The sequence below is a fragment of the Camelus ferus genome, chromosome 9 (genome assembly GCF_009834535.1).
Source record: "Camelus ferus isolate YT-003-E chromosome 9, BCGSAC_Cfer_1.0, whole genome shotgun sequence".
Lineage (NCBI taxonomy): Eukaryota > Metazoa > Chordata > Mammalia > Artiodactyla > Camelidae > Camelus > Camelus ferus.
The window spans coordinates 20,332,453-20,352,838 of NC_045704.1; the positions used below are offsets into that span (position 1 = coordinate 20,332,453).

Genomic DNA, 20,386 nt, shown 5'->3' on the forward strand with positions numbered 1-20,386 from the left:
GTGTTAGGGGCAAAGATAAAATTTTGGGCTACCGTTTGCCAATATTTTCAGAGACTGTTTTCCATAACACTGTCTGACAAGAGCATTCTAGAGAGGCCTTATGCAATCAGCAACGTGACAACACTGCCAGGCAGGTCCTGCGAAGTGAGTAATGCCGAACAGATGAAGGGAGAAGCCTTTATTGAAATAATTTCATATAACACTATGCAAAATGTGGATCACACTTTTACATGAATTGAAAGTAAGATTACTATCTTTTCCTCTGCAAAGCTATATTGTCAGTTTGTAACTATTAAATACATGTATTTTACTGCAGAGGAAAGAAATGAGAAAGAATTTGTTGATCAAGGAGCTGAAAAATTATGTATAGAGAAAAGAGTGAATGAAAGAAAAAGAACTGGAGGAATTTAAGTGATTGTCTTACAAAAGATAACACGCTTCCTCACTTGTCCATTCACACAAAATGAAATGAGGGCAGGAGGGAGTCCACAGGGCAGAGAACTGATACCAGAAACAAGGTCATTAAACTGTGCCTCTGCCTTATGAGAAATGAGCTTAACTACTGTGATAGTTTGATTAGAATTAAAATTCAGAGTGGATGTCCCCTGCCTTGGAAGGCTACTTTTAAAAGAAACGTGACCAGATTCTGCTGAGACGCAGTGCTGTGTCATGTAAAAAGTTAAAGTCTTAGGAATATTAATCGTTTTAGCTCTGGTGCACTGGAATAATCCCATTTAGAAAAACGGTTGCTAAACTGAATGGATAGTTGAGAAATTTAAAAATTACTTAAATAAATCATTAGAAAATGTTTGAAAGTGTCAGGATACACCAAAAGCCCAAAATCAATCAATGTAAAATTTAGGCTTCCTATTTAAAATAGATTTGAAGGACATTTATTAACTATTATGGCCATGCTTCATGTTTGGCACACCAATACTTAAAACTCTTGAACATAAAAAAATCTTTAAAACAGAGAAATTCTGTCTGTTATAATATTGTATGGAATTAAGTTTTCAGTTCTTAGAAAAAAATTCTATGTGCAAGAAAATCTAACAGTGATGTATCTGCTCAGGCTAATTGTAACTTTTTGTATTCTATAATAATATAATAAATAACACAATTGACTAAAACTGTAAAATTGCTTCTGACATGTAGGACAGAACATCCCAGAAATAAGCTAGAATGTGAAATCTGAGTGTAAATATTAGCAAAATAGATATGGGGTCCATCTGCTTCCACCACAACGATGTCAAGGGACAAGGCTATACTACATGTAGCAGTAAGAGAGGCAATAAATCCAAGCGTTATGAACTGGAGAAAACTTGCTTCAACAACCAGCACGACTGAAATCACAGACTTAGAGCAATACTTCCATCAAGTTAGAAAAAAAGGCTGAGTAAGCTAGAACTTCACAGTAGGAAGAGTCCAAACTGTTAAAACCTTGCAAATAAAGGAGAATGTTAAATTCAATCCCAATGCCATTTTTAACATTTTGCTTTCTGGAATCATAGCTGAAAAGCTGTGGAAGTCTGTTGTTTTGTTGAGCCCCATCCAAAAACCCATCCCTTCCTGTCATTTTAAACACTATGTTCACACCTCTCATAGCATTACTTTATGTTTTCCCAGCAGAAATCATTACATCCCTAGCAATTCCAGAAGGCACCTTCTTTCTGTATGTCTGACTAAGAATTCTGTAAACAGTAACTGTATAATAACTCCTTTGAGGTGCTCCGTAGTGGTGGTGAAGACGTGGCTTTGCATCTGGACAGAGCAGTGCCTTTTCATCTCCCTTGCTACATCTAGCATGATTTAGCCCCATGGCCTCACAGAAGAACTACGTGTACCTTGGAACTACAACACTGAGTTTAAAATAAATGATTTTCCAACTTATCTAGAAGTACTAAAAAGTAGACACCTCTTTCCACCAAGAACATTAAAGGAAAAACTGTCCTCAGGAGCTTTCTCCTGCACTGCTTTTGCACTCACACTCTTCCACCATCATCCTGTAAATTGACACACTGTCAATTATTTGGTGACAACTAATGGGAACATTTCAAGTTTGCATCATGCTTAGCCACTGACAGAAGTGTTAGCCATGCATTTTGTTTCATACCACGCAGTCCAGTTTCATGACTCTGAAGCACTTAGACTCAATTTACCCACCACACTGTCTATGAAACCTGAGCTTTTTCTTCTTTTATTTTGACATGTAGCCAAGTGAGAAAAAACAGGTTGAGACCTCACTTAACAAGGGCCCATGCTACCTTTCTCTGCATCAAGAAGATCACGAAAACACCATCAAACCATAAACCAACGTGCACTGCTTTAAATGGCTCTTTTAACAATAACGATACACAATGGAAACTAGCTGTAATTTAAAGGCTCCCTATCATTGCCACGTCAGTATTTCTACAGCTGAGGGCAAGACAGAGACATAAGTGAACTTCATTTTAAAAATTTAAATATTTGCTTTACTTGACTGCATATTCAGAAATGTTCTACAATTGGTTAGTAAGACATTTTGTAACAATTAAAATAAAAATGCTATAAGTAAAATAGCAATTAAGGATGTGCTCTTACAGAATAAAGTGATAAAAATTTTAAACTGAAAAACAGAACTTAATCTTTTTAGTGTTACAAGTTTATTGAATTCATAAAAAGAATTTATCTTGGATTCCTTTAAATAAAAACATCCATATGTGGTTAAGTATCTTGATGCCATTTACTTATGCTTAGGGGTAGAAAAAATGGGGTGCGGCAAAACTTGAAAATTACTACGAACCAATGCCAAACCAAAATCAATCAGAAACTAAGCCAAACATTGGAAAGTATATCTCTAGTTATTAGGCAATAATACTTAATTTCTCAAATAGAATTTAAAATGGAGCTTTTTAAGAAGTTTAAAGTTTGTCAGTTTAGTTGCAGTTATTGAATAAAGTTAATGACAGGTATGTCTTGAAAATGAGAAGTCCAGGGACTTAAAAAAATTATAAAATTTCTGTCTCCTTTCTTTATTAGCACAATTAATTATGGCTTTTACTTAGTGTGTGTAAGTCAAATAAGTAACTCAGAATTTCATCAAATTAAAAACAAGGATTATATCAGAAATCTGAAACCCAGGGGAAAAAAGATAATATAACTAACCCTGAACAAGCAATCACTCACGCTAGTTGAAGGTTCTGAAAAAATTCTGAAGTTTGTACTTTGAGTGAGAGTCCATTTGTGCTCTGTGCTATCATGAAATTTTTCAGCAGGCCTTGTAGGAACAGCTTTGAGGACAGAACTCTTGTACTCTTCCGCCATCTGAAGTTTAGTGTTCATCACTACCAGCCTCTCGTTAATCCTGTGAGGATTGCAAAACACAGATTTCATTTATATCATTTTTTTCCTAAGTGATGTGTATTTTTAAAGTTGCTATAATAGTAAACAGATTATCCCATTAAACTGTGTTTTGACAACAAAAATACGTCAGCGCAGACCTACTGTAAACAATTACAGTTTAAAACTGTCCTAAAGAAGGATATATGCGCCTGGGGGGGCCCTTAACTAACAAGTACTTCAAAGTGGGGAGAGTCAGAGATGGAGATGCCTCCACAGAGGACCCCCTCTGCCTTCTGCACCGGCTGCATCTAGACATACTTGCCCTCAAGAAACCAGTGTAGAAATAAAAAATAAACCATCCCTCAAAGCCATTATCAAGTGTTTGCTTTCACCACCCTTCTATACACATTTCACTCATTACCTGGGAGAAATTAAGCATGCGGCACTGAGGAACAGTTTAGAGCCACCACCTCTGGGGGGCACCAGATGGCAGAGTCGGTGATGGGAATAAACTATGACAGCGCCAGGGGCAATTTCAAGTGTCCCCCAATTTCCCAAAGCTCACTTTGTTACTTCGCTATTATGAGAACCTGTTTTCCATAACGAAAAACAATCTCAAGCGCATTTTCACTTTTATGAAAAAAAAAAAGCAAAAAGCCAGAATAGCGCTGGGTGTTTGTTTTAGCCCGAGCCATCAGAAGGGCAACACGCACCCCGAGCAGCAAGAGGGGCCCCACCGAGCTCCTTCCCCAGAACCACACTCAGTATCCCGGCCTCACGCCGCCTCGGCTTTGGACTGTGTCTGTGAGCTCCTGTGCTTTATGCATATTTATTTTGTGCATCCACCAGCAAGATGTGTCCTAAGGTAACTGCCTCTTTGCTTTACACCGACAAGTTTCATAGGAACACTCTACTTTTGGATACCGGGGAGACCTGTAGCTTACAACAATGTTACTCAGGCACCGGAGGAGGGACCTGCCCTTTCTGTCTTCCACACACCCCCTCGGGCAGGCCACCGTATTCTTTTTAGCCACTTTGTGAAATACTACACTGACCTTCACCCCTATGTTAGTTTCCCCCTATTCCCCAAGCATTCCTTTACTAGCGGAGACAAACTTAGAAGGATATAGTACTTCGTCTCAGGGTGCCCACTAGTGGTGATACCAAATATCCCAATCAAGAAAGTAAATTCACCAAACACCAGAATGGAGCACATTGGGTTTAAATTGTACTCTTCCAAGACACAGTTAACTTTAAACTCATTAACATTTCTGTTTATGGGAATTCCAGCTAGAAATTTTGTGATAATATGGCTGTCTAAATTACAAAGTTTGCAAAACCCCCAGCTTAAAGACTAGATCAGGTTAAATATATGCAAACATAAAACATAAAGTCATGTAAAAGCAACAAAAGACAGGGAGACGCAAACTGCCCTGGACTAACATTTTAAAGGAGAGTTCATTTGCTAACATCATTTTCCAAAATTATACTATCTAGTCAGCTTTCACTTGCTACTCACCACATGAACCTGGCTCAGTAAAAATTATGCCTTAGAAGCAAATTAATGACCTAAATTATTCTCTAAAATTGTATGTTTTCACTTACGAGTGTAATTGACTTGCCCATGATGTTCTATCTTCTGGCTCTTCGAGGTACAGTTGTCTGTATTTTTCCAGTTCTTTTTTCTCAGCATCTAACTGAAAAGTTTTACTTTTCAGTTCAGATTCCAGATATTTAATTTTATGCTTCATTTGACTTATTGAAGCATTTTTATATTCTCTTAACAAGTTTTCTTCGTACGCTGCTTGTGTCTAAAGCAAATTAAAAGGATACAGTTTTAAAAATAATTATAGCCCGAGTAATTACAGTGTATTTGTTCTCTTTAGTTTTGAGTCAATGATTCAGACAGCAATTTTAAATGTAAAAAAGCTGAACTTTAAAGTACTCATCATCGATGTCAAGTGAATTAAATATGAATTATGAAATTGAAGTTAAATCACTCGTATCAGTACTCATGTAATGTGATAGTTCAAAGAATAATGGGATCAACTTGAAATTTTAAAAATTGAACAATAAAACCTAAGAGTAATCCAAGAGTGTGGTACAATATTTAAATCACAATATTTTCTTTTCCTCCTAGGAGTCTTGATTTACACCAATTTGCCTTAAAATGATTCTCTAGTGAGAAGTGTTCTGAAAGATCAATTTAGTGATAGTAATGATGGAAATTGAATAATTTAAAGGGAGTAACAAATGCGGCCTTCCTTCCAGAAATCTACAAAACAAACTGCCATATGGGAAGTAGAGGAAACATAAAATGTATACATCCAAACTGTAATTCGCAGCAAGGTGTATTAGAGCACATTAGAGATCAGTGCTTCACCTGTAAAAACTGGCTGAGTTCTTTCAACATTCCTGCCACATCCTGTTTTGCTCGCTCTTCAGCCTCCCGCTTGCACTGCACGACTTGACTGAGTTCTGTCAATTTTTCTGCTACATCCCGTCTTGCTCGCTCTTCAATCTCCTGTTTGTACTGCTCCACTTGACTGCGTTCCACTGTGTTCTCTTCTAGGTGACGTTTGAGGTTTACTACTTCTTCTTCCAACTTCTTTTTCTCCTCCTCTAATGTTTCACATTTCTTTTGCATCCCTTTTGTAGATAATAACTCTTTTAGAAGGAGCTGAGTTTCTGCACTCAGATGGAGAAGGGCTGAAGTTGTCGATTGCAGCTTTGCTGTAAGATCAGCATTCTGCATGAAGAAGGTAAAATTGTTTGGTAATGTGGTTAGCAGACTGAGAACATCCTAACTCTAGCCCAGCATCAAACGTTGAAATAAATTCAGTTGCAATAAAATGGTATCTACTTTGTGGAATGGAGAAACACATATTACTCAGAAAATCAAGAAAAAAGTTCAAACCACCAAGAGTCACAAAAATATATTGTTTATATCATCATCTTTGTTATATATTTGTACTTGATTTAAACTCTTATTGTTCTGTAATTGTTTCATGTCTTTCCTACATAAAATGGCTATAAGGCACCTCTTAGTAGAAAGTCTCTTACCCCTTCCTCCCCCAACTCTTAACTCTCCATGATTTTTAAAGCTTTAGGGAGATCATATTGAGTTCCTCAGGGCTGAATTCATAAATCCCTCCCAAAACAAAACTTTGGAAATAAGACTGCAATTAATACATCTTACAACTATGGATTCTAATGCCATAAGCCTTTCTCTGAACTACAAATATTTTATGCTAGTTTGAATTGCATTCCAAGGAGCAATGAATGACTTGCAGAGTTAAGGAGAAATCCATCTCCTAGTGCAGTGGTTTAGTAAGATGACCCATACATTTTTCTAAACAAACAAAGAAGCCTTAATTCTTGGAATCCCTTGTTACTCTCCACAAAACAAGAGAACATACTCAACAAAAACAAAACAAATCTTGCTGGGATTTCAGTGACACTGACTTGGGAAGAACTACTTTGCTTCAGATAGGAGGGTTATTTGGGAAGACAAGGCAGGCAGAGGTGGTGGTTGTAAAACATCTCTACAAATTCCTTGACACTTCCTCTGTGAAATTCCCTCCCCTGAAATATGGACTGACCTCGGCACCTGGTTTCTAGGGGACAGAATGTGGCGGCACTGCTGTGTGATTTCTAAGGCTAAATAGCTTCTGACTGTCACTCTGTAGAGAGGCTCACCCTTAGAACCCAGCCACCACATTGTGAAGCCCAGGCCACCTAGTGAGTCTTTCTACACGCAGCTGTCCCAGCCTATGGCCCCAGCGAAAGTCCTTAACCAAAGACAGCTCCAACTTCCAGACATGTGCTTGAACAAGCCTTTAGATTATTCGAGGGCCCGCTTGATTCCAAGTGCAGAAGAAATAAGCTGGCTCCACTGAGCCTTGTCTAAATGCAGGTTTGTGAACCAGCCAAATGCTGTTTTGAGTCACTGGGTTTTGAGGTGGGTTATTATATAACTTATTAGCAATAAATAACTGGCACAGATATTGATATTAAAAATGGGGTGCAGCCATTAATAAAAAAACAAAAATGTGGGGATGCCTGTGAACCTGGAGGTAGGTGGAACGTGAAGAGATGTAGAGAAGAGTAAGAATGAAAACCCAAAGTGTCCATGAGACTGTTAGTGGAAGCCTGGGGGCCTTTGAAGGGCTGGGAACAAAGGCTTCTAGGCCAGGGAAGAAAATGACACTGAAACCAGAGGAAACGGGACTCTTGCTACCAAAGGGTCGAAAGTAAAATTGATGAGAGAGATAAACAAAAACAAACAAACAAAAAGATTATTAAATACAAAGGAACCAGGACTCACTGGGTTCAAATATCTGTATCCCATTTAAAGAACTGCCACATGCCCAATGGTCACATAATGGGTAAACAGAGAAATGGATTCTAGGCTAAGGTCAAATCTAGGGTGCTGCCAGGAAAACACAGCCTAAAGGTGAAGCCAAGACTTTGTTAAGACCTTGGAAAGATTTAAGGTGCTGCCTGAAATTCCTTTAAAGATCTTAACAGCATAAGAGTTTTAAAGGCATGGTCCCAGAACAGCTCCACAGGGAGCCCAAGATGGAGAGCTTATCTCAAAAAGACTTCTGAGGTTAGCTTTTCCAATTGCATGAACCCCGATAAAATTCACAGGAGACTCAAAGTTTTAAAAAGAACTGTGCTAGCAAAAACACTGCCTGCTAGCTTGGACTGAAAGGGACCAACACAGTGCAAAATGAGAAGAGGTCTTTGGGTTTTTCTTAGAAGGTCTACAAGGAGGAAGCTGGCTTGAGAGAACTACTCAGCTGTAAACACAGGTCACTGCTCAGGAAAGGGACAGAACCAAGAGCTCAGAGAGGGCAGCGAAGGAGAATTCCTCCCAGGGTTAGGACTAAGTCCTAAGCAAAGAGCCGGCAGCAAGCATCAGGCTGCATTTCAGAACTGCTATGGACCAGTGTGCCTCCCATCTTCCAACTGTGAGTGAGGGAGTTTGTGTGGTGGTAAATATCCAGCCTCCTTATCCTCAAGCTGCAGCACTGAGAGGAGTGTACCCAAGGGGCTGTACTCTAGAAACCACACCCAGGAACCTCAGCCCCACCTGGACCTGATGAAGATGGTAAAGTAAGACCCTGGACTGGAGCCTGAGCCTGACACCCCAGCGAGCAAGACCTGCTGGGGTACTGAGTAGGGATAAGGGTGTTTCTCATATGAAAGCAGTAAGAAATCATTATGGCTAGTGAGTAGATTATGCTGGTTTTTGAATGTCTCCATAAATTTTCAAAATTAATTCCATACAAAAGGTGGAATATGGGCCAACCTTAAGTGACTTGCTCCTAATGAAGAGAATACAGTGAAGGTGGCACTGGGTGAACGGCAGGGTTATGTTTGAAAAGGCATTTCAGCTTCTGCCTCACTCTTAACCCTGGAACCCAGTCTTATGTTGTGGGCAAGCTCAGGCCACAGAGACAGCTTAGGTGTTCCAGGGGAGGGGGCCCAACTGCCTGCCCCACCAGAGCTGCAGCCAACTGCCAACATCAACTGCCAGACATCAGTGGATGAAGCTTCAAGTGATTCCAGCCCCCCACCTTCCAGCGGCCCCACCTGTAGCTGAGAGGAAGAGAGGCCAGCTGTCTTGGCCACACTTTTCCTAAGTGCAGATTGTGAACAAAATAAGTGCTTGTTTAAGCCACTGAACTTTGGGGAGTTTGTTAGGCAGTAACAGATAAACAGAAAAATGGATGCGAAAAGATAATAAGAAATGTAACTTGTATATAGTAGAAATTGGTCTCCTATAAACTGTAATGTAATAAACGTTGAGATTAACATAATGACAAAGTGCTGATGAGAAGAAGCAGATAACTTAAAGAAAGACCTAAGAACTAGAGAGAAGGAAGGTTTTTTAGAGTTCCCTTCAATTACAATTTCTTATAAATAGGCATGTATGCCTTTTTACTATTTCCCCTCAACTTTGAGGATAAGGAAGACTGGTAGGCAAGGAGACATATGATTTGAAGACTAATAATTGAAAAACAACTAGAAATAGTTTACCGAAATCAGCCTTTTTACCTCATTTCAATTAACTGAAACTCTAAGAGACAGGCAGCTTTGAGAACTTACTAATCTGGCACTCACTCTTCATTTTCCTTTCCTCAGAGAGAAAATAAAATATTATGGAACCATTTTTAATCTTCTCAGTAGTCAAACAAATGTAGTGTCCTTTGGCAGTATTTAAATTAAACCCAATTTTTCCTTTCCCATACTTAAAGCTTGTTTGTAAGGGAAGGTAAGACTGTTTCACTTTATGTTGTAGCACAATGCTTTTCCATATCACACAGATTGGCTTTGAATTTTTGAAATTCAAATTACTAATCTGTTATCTGTTTCTGATAAACTGATTGAATATTATCTGATTTTTAACAGTTGTATTCTTGAAAATTTTTCCTTGGATGGGGTGAAATATTTATTTCATCAATAATGCATTAAGCTATAGAATGCAGCTAGGCTTCTCTCTTGTTAAGGAAAAGGAGGTAGACACAGGGAGCTGAGAATGCAGGATCTACATGAAGAGCAGGATCGGCACAAGCATTACACACAAGAATGAAGCCAAAAGAGAATTTCACTGTGAACCACAAGATGATGGGTTAGAGAGGCTTCCAAAGAGGAAGGTTGAATTCATCTTTTCCAGGCTTAACCTTTTGCTTCTAGATAGTGAAACCTATGGATAAGTCTATGAATTATAATGAGTGCCACATAATGAAGTATATTGCAGAATGAGTCAGCAGATCCCATGACCATGATTTGATGGAAACCTGATTGATGTGGGAGGTACTGGGTGAGAAAATAAAGGTCTGAATGGGGTGTGGGGGGAAGGAATGGACTTTATCTTTGCAAGCCTACTTTCTGTCATGTCACAGAGTCAGCAAGGCATAAGCTGGCCACAGGCTTCTTCAGAAAGCAGCAAATCTCCACAGAAGTAGAGTTACAGACATTCCTCTACACCGACTTTCTATTTTTATGTAAAACAACTGGTAATGTGCAACATGACTCAGAAAGTGTTCTCATAACATCTGTCTTGGTACTGGCATAGGACAGACATAGATCAATGCATCACCACTGAGAATCTAAAAGAAACCCTCACATTTATGTTCAATTAATTTTCAATACAAGTGTTAACTAAGTGAATGGGACAACAATAGTCTTTTTAACAAATGGTATGGGACAACTGGATATCCACATGCAAAAGAACAAAATTCGACCTCTACCTCATACTATATATCAGAATTAACTCGAAAGAGCTAAAACTACAAAATTCTTAGAAGAAAACACAGGTGTGTGTCTTCATGCCTGGATCAGGCACTTGTTTCTTAGATAGGACAGTAAAAGACAGTAATAGATTAACTGAACTTCATGAAGATTAAAAACTTCTACTCTTCAAAAGACACTGTCAAAAGGTGAAAAAGCTTGCTCCTAAATAGGAGACAGCACTAGAATATCCTACATCTGATAAAAGATTTGCACCCAGGATACAAAAAGAACTCTTACAATTCAATCAAAAAAGACAATCCAATTTTACAATGGGCAAAAACCTGAACAGACAGGTCTTCAAAGAAGATACACAAATGGATAAGCACATGAAAAGATCCCCAACATTCTTAGTCATCAGAAAAATGCAAATCATAACCACAAGGAGATGCCAACTCACAACTACCAGGAGAGCTAATGACGAGTTTGACAGGAATGCATACAAATTGGGAGAATGATATACTTTTGATAAAAATGTTAAATGGTGCAGCCTCTCTGGAAAACACTATGGCAGTTTCTCAAAAGGTTAAACAGAGTTACCATATGACCCATACGACAGCATTTCCATTCTTAAGTCTATTCCCCAAGGAAATGAAAACATGTTTACACGAAAACTTGGACAGAAATGTTCACAGCAGCATTATTAGCAATAGCTAAAAAGCAGAGGCAAGCCAAAGGTCCATCAACTGACGGATGGATAAATGGTTTAGCCCCACAACCGAGTAATGTTTGACAGTAAACAGAAATGAAAATACTGACAAGCACTATGACATGGATGAACCTTGAAGACGTTATGTCAGATGAAAAAAGCTAATCATGAAGGACCACACAGCATGTGATTCCATTCATGTGAAACACCCAGAACAGGCACATCAATAGAGACAGAAATCAGAATGGTGGTTGCTGGGGGCTGAAGGAGATGGGGGGCTGGGGGTGATGGCTAAGGGATGCAGGCTTTCTTTTTGGGGTGATGGGAATGTTCTAAAATTGATTGTGGTGACAGTTGCACATCTCTGATTATACTAGGAGATACTAACTATGCATCCTAAATGAGTGAATTATATGATACGTGAATTTTTTTTTTTTTTTTTGGTGGGGGAAAGTTCTTCGGTTTTACTTATTTATTTTGAGAGGAGGCACAGGGGATCGAACCCAGGACCATGTGTATCCTAAGCATGTGCTCTACCAGTTGAGTTACACAATCCCCCCTATATTATGTGAATTATATCTCCATAAAGTTAAAAAAAAATCCAAAGGCAGGATCTAGAAAATTTTCTTAATTCTCTATTTTGGGTGTACCTACACGATCTGAACTTCTCCATGCTTTTACAACACGTCTAAAATGAAAAGAAAATGAAGGCAATGCCTAACTCCAACTGGTTTGTGTAATGACTTTTCTGCACAAGTTATCCTGAAATCCATGTAATCGATACACACAGATTCTATATCCATTCACAAAAGTGAGGATGAGACATGACAATTTTCTGGACCATGCCATGAAACATTATCCTCTGATTTTTATCTAGCTTGCCTCACTGTGGTGAGAGATCACTCAAAAAATACTGTTTAATAGGAAAAAATTAACGTCTGTGAGGAAAGATGTATAATTTTCAACTTCTCTAAGGATAAATATTGTAAGAAAAAAATATATAAAAAATGGCAGAATGAGAGTCAAAGTTTAAGAAACAAGTGCATCATAAAGGTAATAAAGCTGTAATTATAATGAAGATGCAAAAGAAAGCTGTCCCTGAACAGCTAGTGTCCTATAACACCATGCGCTGTACATTCACGGCTGACGTGCTCAATTTCATACATACTTGGTCTGCAATTTGATGTAATTTTCTCTCTAAATCCTGTGTCTTATTTTCGACATTAGTCTGATGACGTGCTGTTGTCACCTCCAGGGAAGCTTCCAACATGAACACTTTCTTTCGGGTGTCAGTCAGCTCTTGTTGAAGCCGTCTCACACAGGCCTAAAAGGATAACTCTGTTACTGATTTTTAAGTCACCTCATCATTAAGTTACATTAATAATATATAACTCCAACATATGGACTTTGAGAACTATCCCCACAGACATCAATTCGCCTTCTTTTACCCATAGGTACACATTCCTGTTTACTGACTTTTGTTAAAGACACAGAAGGCATGACCCTCCTGCCTTATTGACAGTAAGTTAACTTAGACAATGGGTGCAGCCCCACCAGCCATTCCCTGCCCCTCCCAGGAAGTGGCTGAGCTTTACCCCCACTGAAGTCTCAAACAGAAAGGGGTGTGCGGGTGGGATGAGTGGTGGTAAATTCCACACTGTGGAACATTCTTTCTCTTTCTCATTAGAGGCTTAAGTTCAGAGTTCACATATTCAATTTGGTGCTTAAGTCCTTCCAATAGACTCCTATCTCACAATAAAAATGAGGTTATTCCAATGGCCTTTGGGGACCCTAGACAACCTGGCCTCCCCTGCCTCCTGGACTGCAGCTCCTACAGCTCCCCCCACCCCTCCCACTCACTGCCTTCCTGCCGCTCAGGACTCTGGCCACTTCTCCTCAGTCTGAAAATGGGACACCACTGCCAGACTCGTACAGCACAGAGCGCCCCAGTTCCTCTGTACTGGACAAACTTAGATCCAAATGACAGTAACTGAGCCTTGGAATGAGAATTGTGAGCTGATTATTTGAAAAAATGTTCAAAGTAAATTATAAATAGATGGGGGGAAGACTAAGGCAAACACAGTTTTGCTAAAATTCACATTAGTCCCAAATTATGACTGAATGAAAAGTAGATGACTTTAAGGAGTGGAGAGGTCACAGCAATACATGATTTGAGATGGAAATATTTCTGAATTTAATTCCAATTGACATGAATAAAAAGAAAATTATATCAACTAAAAATGTATGAAAAGCTACTGAAGGAAAAGTACTACAAGATGCAGCATTTACACATCGGTTCATCTGGGAAATCTGGATTTGACTGTCAAAGTAATCCACACAACTGAACCTTCTCTCTCTCTCTCGCTCTCTTTTCTTTTACTTTTTTTGTTCACACAACTGAAGCTTAATTTCAAACTACTCATTTTAGGTATGAGCATTTCATTTATCTGCTTCATCACGATACTAAAATGTGGTGACAGAAAGATTAAAATGATTTGGGTAGTATAAGACTAAATTGCTAATACCTGCCTGTATCTGTCAACAACTTACAGCTTAATCTCTTAAAATTTCAGGCGACAAGGCATATTTACTCAAAGTAAAGCACCTCTCAGTTCTAATTTTTGTTTACTGGATACAAGATATGCTTTTAGTCTGCTTTACAGGGTATATATTTATAGTCCACACATTTTTAACATTCAACTAGTTTCAACATTTAGCTTTCATCGGACACTGCTTTGAATTTTCTTTGAGGAAGTCTGAAAATTAGTTCTGTTTCTGGGTACTTACTTGCATTTCTGCTCTGTCAGTTTCATACTGATACATTCTGTCTTTTACACATTTGCAGTCATTGATTAATTCCTTGTTTCCTTCCTCCAGCATCAGAAGTTGTTTACGCGCGGCTTTACTCATATGATCTGGAAACGGCTCTGGGATATTAATTGTCTTTTTACTTTTGGCTTCATTTTGAGCAACTTCCAGTTGCTGTCGAAGCAACATGTTTTCACTTTGTAGTTCACACAATCTGTCCTCCAAGAATGCCTGCTTTGCAGCGTATTTATTGACTTTCCCTTGTTTGTGCCGATACAAGGGTTCAATTTCCTTGTTTGAACACTGGGCTTGGCTTTGGTCTCTATGCACACATTCTAATACCGTCACTGGTCTAAGAGCATCTCTCCTGGGATGTAGCTCAATTTCTGGGCCACGGTATTGACTTTCAGCTTCAGGAAGTTGCGGAGGAAGCACCTCGCCGTTATCTTTTGGGTCAGACACCTCAAAATTCATTGTGTCCTGTAAGTGAAACGACTCATCTCTTACTCTTTGAACTGTACTCAATAAGCTGACTTATCACAATTTCCTTTGAAGTGAAAGACTAATCTCTAAGTTTATACAATAAGAAGTTTGCAATAACTGGATATCCAATTGGAAAAACTTAAGGTGGATACAAGTCTCAAACTTTATACAAGCAGAAATCCCCAAAAGTTCAAAAATTTAATTAAAGACCGTGAATCCATGAAAGTAAAAAAGAAATCACAGAAGAATGTTTAAGAAGCTGAGAACTGGAAAGGCTTTTCTTTCTCTGAAATACAACAAACCCAGAAGGCTTACAATAAAAAATGAAAAAATCTGACTACACTTAAAAATTGTATCTCATATCTAATCTTTACAGCTACCCCCTCAGTAAGAGCCTTAGCTCTGATTATATAACAATTTACCTTCCATTCCTTCATTCAGAAAAGACACAGAGCATCTACTAGATGCCAAGAACACCAAGAAATTAGTAAGTTAAGCTGTAAATGTCATAGTTCCTATTTAGGATGAGATAACTTTTAAATTTGCTTTAAATGAAAATATAGATCAATTCAAAAGAATAGTATAAATACTATTGATGAAACAGTGTTAGAGATATGAAATTTTCTCCTAAGACTAATTTACCTGACTCGGTTTATTCCTTATACTCTTCAGTTCAAATTCTAGTGGTTGGAGAGTGCTTTCAAGTTGCTGTTTCTGGAAAACCTGTTCATTGTATTGTTTCTCCCTGAAAATTAATTTTGTTAGAAATTAAAAAGTTCATTTTATGATCTGGTTCTTCACATGCCGGTTTATTACCCTAATGGAATGTCTATGTTCTCATTTTGTTTTTCATTTCTAAGTCTCACATTTTAAATTCCTCACTTCAATCTCTTCATAAAGATATATATATTTGAAAAGTAGCAATGAAAAGACATAATGCTACTGAGTTTCAGTCAAGAGTAACTCTGGTGAATAGTGTGGGAAAGAAATTTTGCAATTATTCAGTAAGTTATGAGTTAAAAATTACCCCTTTTTTCCCACATAGCCATAAATAACTCCTTTATTAGAACAGAGAATTTAGTTCCTTATTAAGAGAAGTTGCTGTTTAGAAACAAGTTTATAAGTTCATGAGAAATAAAATTTCAACTTCATGAAATACTACAGGTACTCCTAAATGATCTACAGTGGGAGGTAACATCCACAGATGTCTTTTCCAGAACACAGATCCCCTAATTAGCATAATCCAAGGCGAGGCTGGGGAGTCCGCTACCTGACTCCCTACACTTTATGTTTCTTCTTTTGCAACACTTTGAACTTACCTTGTTGACTATTATTTATTTAGTAAATCATTTTTAAATCCCTTTGGAAACAAGGCAGGATCCATAGTAAGTAATTAAACAATAAAGAGTAATCTGTGCTTTCAGCATACACCTTTGAACTGATCTTATCTCTGCATGAAGAGAAGCTGAAGACATTAACCAGTAATCACTTTCCACTTTAGTTTTTAGTCCATCTATTCATATGTCAAGAATAAAACTGCATAATTTTTTAAAGTTTCTGCCTTGAGACAATTGTTCATTTCATAATTCTGCAAGTGGGAATGTAAAGTAATATAAACTTTCTGGGGGACAATTGGGAGATAAGGATCAAAGATCTTTTTTTAAAGAAATATAGAATGAGGAGATATATATATATATATTGCTGTGTTATTTCCAAGAGACTCATATTCCACAATACTAATGAAATTTTCTCCCCTGTAAAATCCCAAAAGTTCAGTGAGCAATCATAAGTCTTCTCCTACATATCTTCATATTAAATATAAAGAGTTCAAATATTTCTTTAAATCTAAGGAATTCAGTACCTCATACTGCAGAGCTCTCGTTCCCACGCCACATTTTGACGTTCTAACTGTGAATTCATTTGTCTTGTTTCCAAAAGCTCTTTTTGTAGCTTGTTAACCTTATTTTCCATTTTTTTAACTTTTCCTCTAAGTAGTTCACAGTCAGATTCTTTACATTCTATTAAGCTTCTGAATGAATGAACTGCATTCTGAATTTTCAATAAGGTAGCATAATCTGCATTAGGAAGAAAACACAAATAGAAATAAGATGAATGAGTAATTTTTTGTGTATAAAGGACTGTGCATTTCGCATTCACTCATCCATACATTGAACAGATGGTACTGAGCATCTATTCTGTGGAAGACATTCTTCTAAGCTCTGCAGACATTAAAAGAATGACAAAGTAATATTGTGAACATTATGTAAATAAATTTGACAATTCAGATGAAGTGGGTAAATTCCTCGAAACAGAGAAATTACAAAAGCTCAATTAAGAAAGAACACATAAGCTAAAAAGCCCTATATCTTAAAAACCAAAATGAAAGTCCTATTTACAGACCTTACCACAAAGAAAATTCCAGTCCCAATGGTTACACTGGTGAATTCTACCCAATATTTTAGGAAAATTTAATACCAATTCTACAGAAATTCTCCTCAAAAAATGAAGAGGAAGAAATATGTCCTCATTCTACAAAACTAGCATTAACCTGAATCCAAAACCAGACAAAGGTATTACAAGAAAGAAAACTAATGTCATGAAAATGGAGGTAAAATTTCTAAACAAAACATTAACAAATCAAATCCAACAATACAGGATCATTCATCATGGCCAAGTGAGGTGTATCCCAAGAATGCAGGGCTGTATTAACACGTAAAAATCAATTAATGTTATTCATCATATTAACAGACTAACAAAGAAACATCATATGATCATGTCAGTGGATAAAAAGAGGCACTTCCCAAACCTTAACATCTATTGCTGATAAAAACTTCCAGCAAACTGGGAACTAAGGGAACGTCTTCACTATGACAAAGATCTGTGCCAGCTCTACAGCTGACACCATGCGCAATGGTGAAAAACGGAACGCTTTTCCCAGAAGGAGGGGAACTGGACAGGAATGGCTTCTCTTACTCCTTCTATTCAGCACTGTACTGGAGCCAGTGCAATCAGGCGAAATAAAGAACCAAAAGACATCTGGATGGGAAATGAAGAGGTAAAACTGTCTGCTAATCAGCGGGGAATATGATTACATGGTGCGAGTCAGCTAACTCCAACCTGTGGGCTGGGTTGCTTGCTTTGGTAAATAAAGTTTTACTGAAATACAGCCACATCCATTAACTTCTGTATTGTCTATGGCTACTCTTGTCATAACAGTGACAGAGCTGATTAGCTGTGACAGAGAACGTATTTATTGTCTGCATGTCTTAAATATGGACTATCTTTAGTAAGACAGTAGTTTAAAGAAGAAAAAGCTTGACCACCTTTGGTTACATAGAAAATCTGAGACAATCCATAAAAAGGCTACTAGAACTAATCAATGGGCTCAGCCAGGTTGGAGGGCACAGAGTCAGTATACAGAAATCAACTGTATTTCTATCATCAGAAACTAAAATTTAAATTATATTATTTTAAAACAAACAAACAAATAAAAATATACTACTTACAACCGCACTGAAAAATAAGAAATACAGGTAAACGCATGAAAGACGGAAAGACCCAGACACTAAAAACTCTAAAATATTACTGAGAAAATCAAGGAAGACCTATATAAGTGGAGAAATAAAATTTGTTCAGGGTTACAAATTCCATATTGTTAAGAAGTCAATTCTCCCCAAATTAATCTACAGATTCAACATAATCTACATCTAATTTCTAGGACACTAGCAGACTTTTTTTTTTTTTTTGCACATTGACAATCTGATTCTAAAATTCATGTGGAAAGAAGGGTAATAAAATGAAACAAGATGAATCCAGAGGACTGTGGCCTTTAACCATGGAGATGTGAGAAGCAGTAGCTGGATTTTAAGCAAGGGGGTAACAAAAATCTGAATTTTACAAACTATCTAGTAATCACGGTTGCGGTGTAGACCAAGGTTCCAGGAGGTGGAACGGTGGAGAAAAAAGTCCTGAGGTGATTTCAGTGTTCTAGGAGGGAAGTAGTGATAACCTGACCTTGGGTGAAGGCATAGGAGCGGCAGAGTCAACAGACAGCACAGGGAGTGGGAACGGTCACAGCCCCTGGCTGGCAGCGCACAACACGTCTGATTCTGCTTTAACACAAAGCAGGTTTCTGAGACGCAGCGGACTGTTACGTACCCGCGCTCCCTGGGGCAGCACTAGGTGTGCACACGTTACCGCGAGATACTTCAAAAGGCTTTGTAGTCATACAGGGGCCCTACCTTTACTCTCCAGGCCAAGTCGTTCGATTAGCCTCAGGGTGTTCTTATAATTAGGGTAAGGCGACTCGCAGTCCTCGGAAGCTGTTTCCGGTGACAGAGTTAAGTCATCGAGGTCACCCACAGAATTCACCTGCTCTTTGACCTACAAATAAATAATGCTATTTCACAGTGTCTCCAAGAAAGTTATAAAATATGCTCAGTGTACTGAGGTGATAAATATCCATCTTTTTATGAGAGCAAAAACACAGACACTTCTTGAAAGAACTGATTTTTGTCAAAAGGCTAATTTTATCAATAGTGTTTCCAAATTATTTTTAAGTAAATGTCTCTACAACAAAGGAGGATTTTCTGTTTTTCCACTCTATGTTTTATAAATTGTTTTACTAAAGGATAATATTTTTATAATTAATATTTTTCTATACCTTGTCCTTTTTAGCAGATGTTTTCTTTGAAGACCTAAAAAAAAAAAAAAAAGCAATTCATTTCAGCCAAATACTAAATATTGAAAATACAAGAAATATGTAAACCTATTATTTTTTATATAAAATCTTTGCATTGATAATTAATTTTCAATACAAGGGATTAAACAAAAATGGAAACCATAACATTAAAGGACAAAGAAAGTATATCAATTATATTATTAACAATGTATTAAATTTAGATCAAGTGGACAAACAAAGAAAAAGGAAGAACATAAGGTTACTTGCATTATTTGATAGGAAAAAATATACCAGGATTTTCCTGTTGTTGTCATTTTCAATAAAAACTGGTATTTAAGGCACTAAAACCTATTTGGAAAGTATTACTTAAGTCCTAATATGAAAGAAACCCTTTTCTAATAATCATGGAATTAGCTTTCTCGAGGACTTAGTACGCAACTGCTATGCATTATTATCAGCACTTTACATGTCTTAAAGACATTTTAATCCTCTCAACAATCCTGGGAAATAGGTAATACATTAGGTACTTTACCCAGGAAGAAAATTAGGCACAGAAAGGCTAAGTCACTTGCCAAAGCCCCTGTGTCTGCCCAGAATTCCAACCCAGGCAATCTGGCTTCAATACGTGCATTTCACAATATGCTAAGAAAGTAATATTTATTTTAAGTATTTTTAACTAATATAGTAAATGAATCTCTATTATTATTCTATGTCTAGGTATAGTTATAAATAATAATTTCTGGGGCATATATCCAGAAGGAACCCTACTTCAAAATGACACCTGCACCCCAATGTTCTAGCAGCACTATTTACAATAGCCAAGGCATGGAAACAGCCTAAATGTCCAACAGATGACTGAATAAAGAAGAAGTGGTATATTTATACAATAGAATACTATTCAGCCCTAAAAACCAACAACATAACACCATATGCAGCAACATGGATGTTCCTGGAGAATGTGATTCTAAGTGAAGTAAGCCAGAAAGAGAAAGAAAAATACCATATGAGATCACTCATATGTGGAATCTAAAAATAAAACAAAACAAAACAAAAATTCAAAACAGAAACAGACTTATAGACATAGAATATAAACTTGTGGTTGCCTAGGGGGCTGGGGGTGGGAAGGGACAGACTGGGATTTC

At 37.6% G+C, this 20,386-nt stretch overlaps 1 protein-coding gene across 3 annotated transcripts in view; it reads right to left on the bottom strand.

Annotated features, from left to right (window-relative positions):
* LOC106731228 (ankyrin repeat domain-containing protein 26-like) overlaps positions 1–20,386 on the bottom strand; it is a 42,229-nt gene that overhangs the window by 17,517 nt on the left and 4,326 nt on the right. The window contains exons 3-11 of one of the 3 annotated variants that reach the window (XM_032487981.1): positions 19,227–19,260; positions 18,805–18,946; positions 16,425–16,638; positions 15,206–15,308; positions 14,060–14,560; positions 12,441–12,596; positions 5,705–6,070; positions 4,927–5,132; positions 3,166–3,343 (exon numbers count right to left, since the gene is read on the bottom strand). In XM_032487981.1, coding sequence (XP_032343872.1) covers positions 3,166–3,343; positions 4,927–5,132; positions 5,705–6,070; positions 12,441–12,596; positions 14,060–14,560; positions 15,206–15,308; positions 16,425–16,638; positions 18,805–18,946; positions 19,227–19,260 — 1,900 coding nt within the window. Of the gene's footprint in view, positions 1–3,144; positions 3,344–4,926; positions 5,133–5,704; positions 6,071–12,440; positions 12,597–14,059; positions 14,561–15,205; positions 15,309–16,424; positions 16,639–18,804; positions 18,947–19,226; positions 19,261–20,386 lie in introns of all 3 variants that reach the window. The other 2 variants (XM_032487980.1, XM_032487983.1) reach the window with 2 other exon arrangements.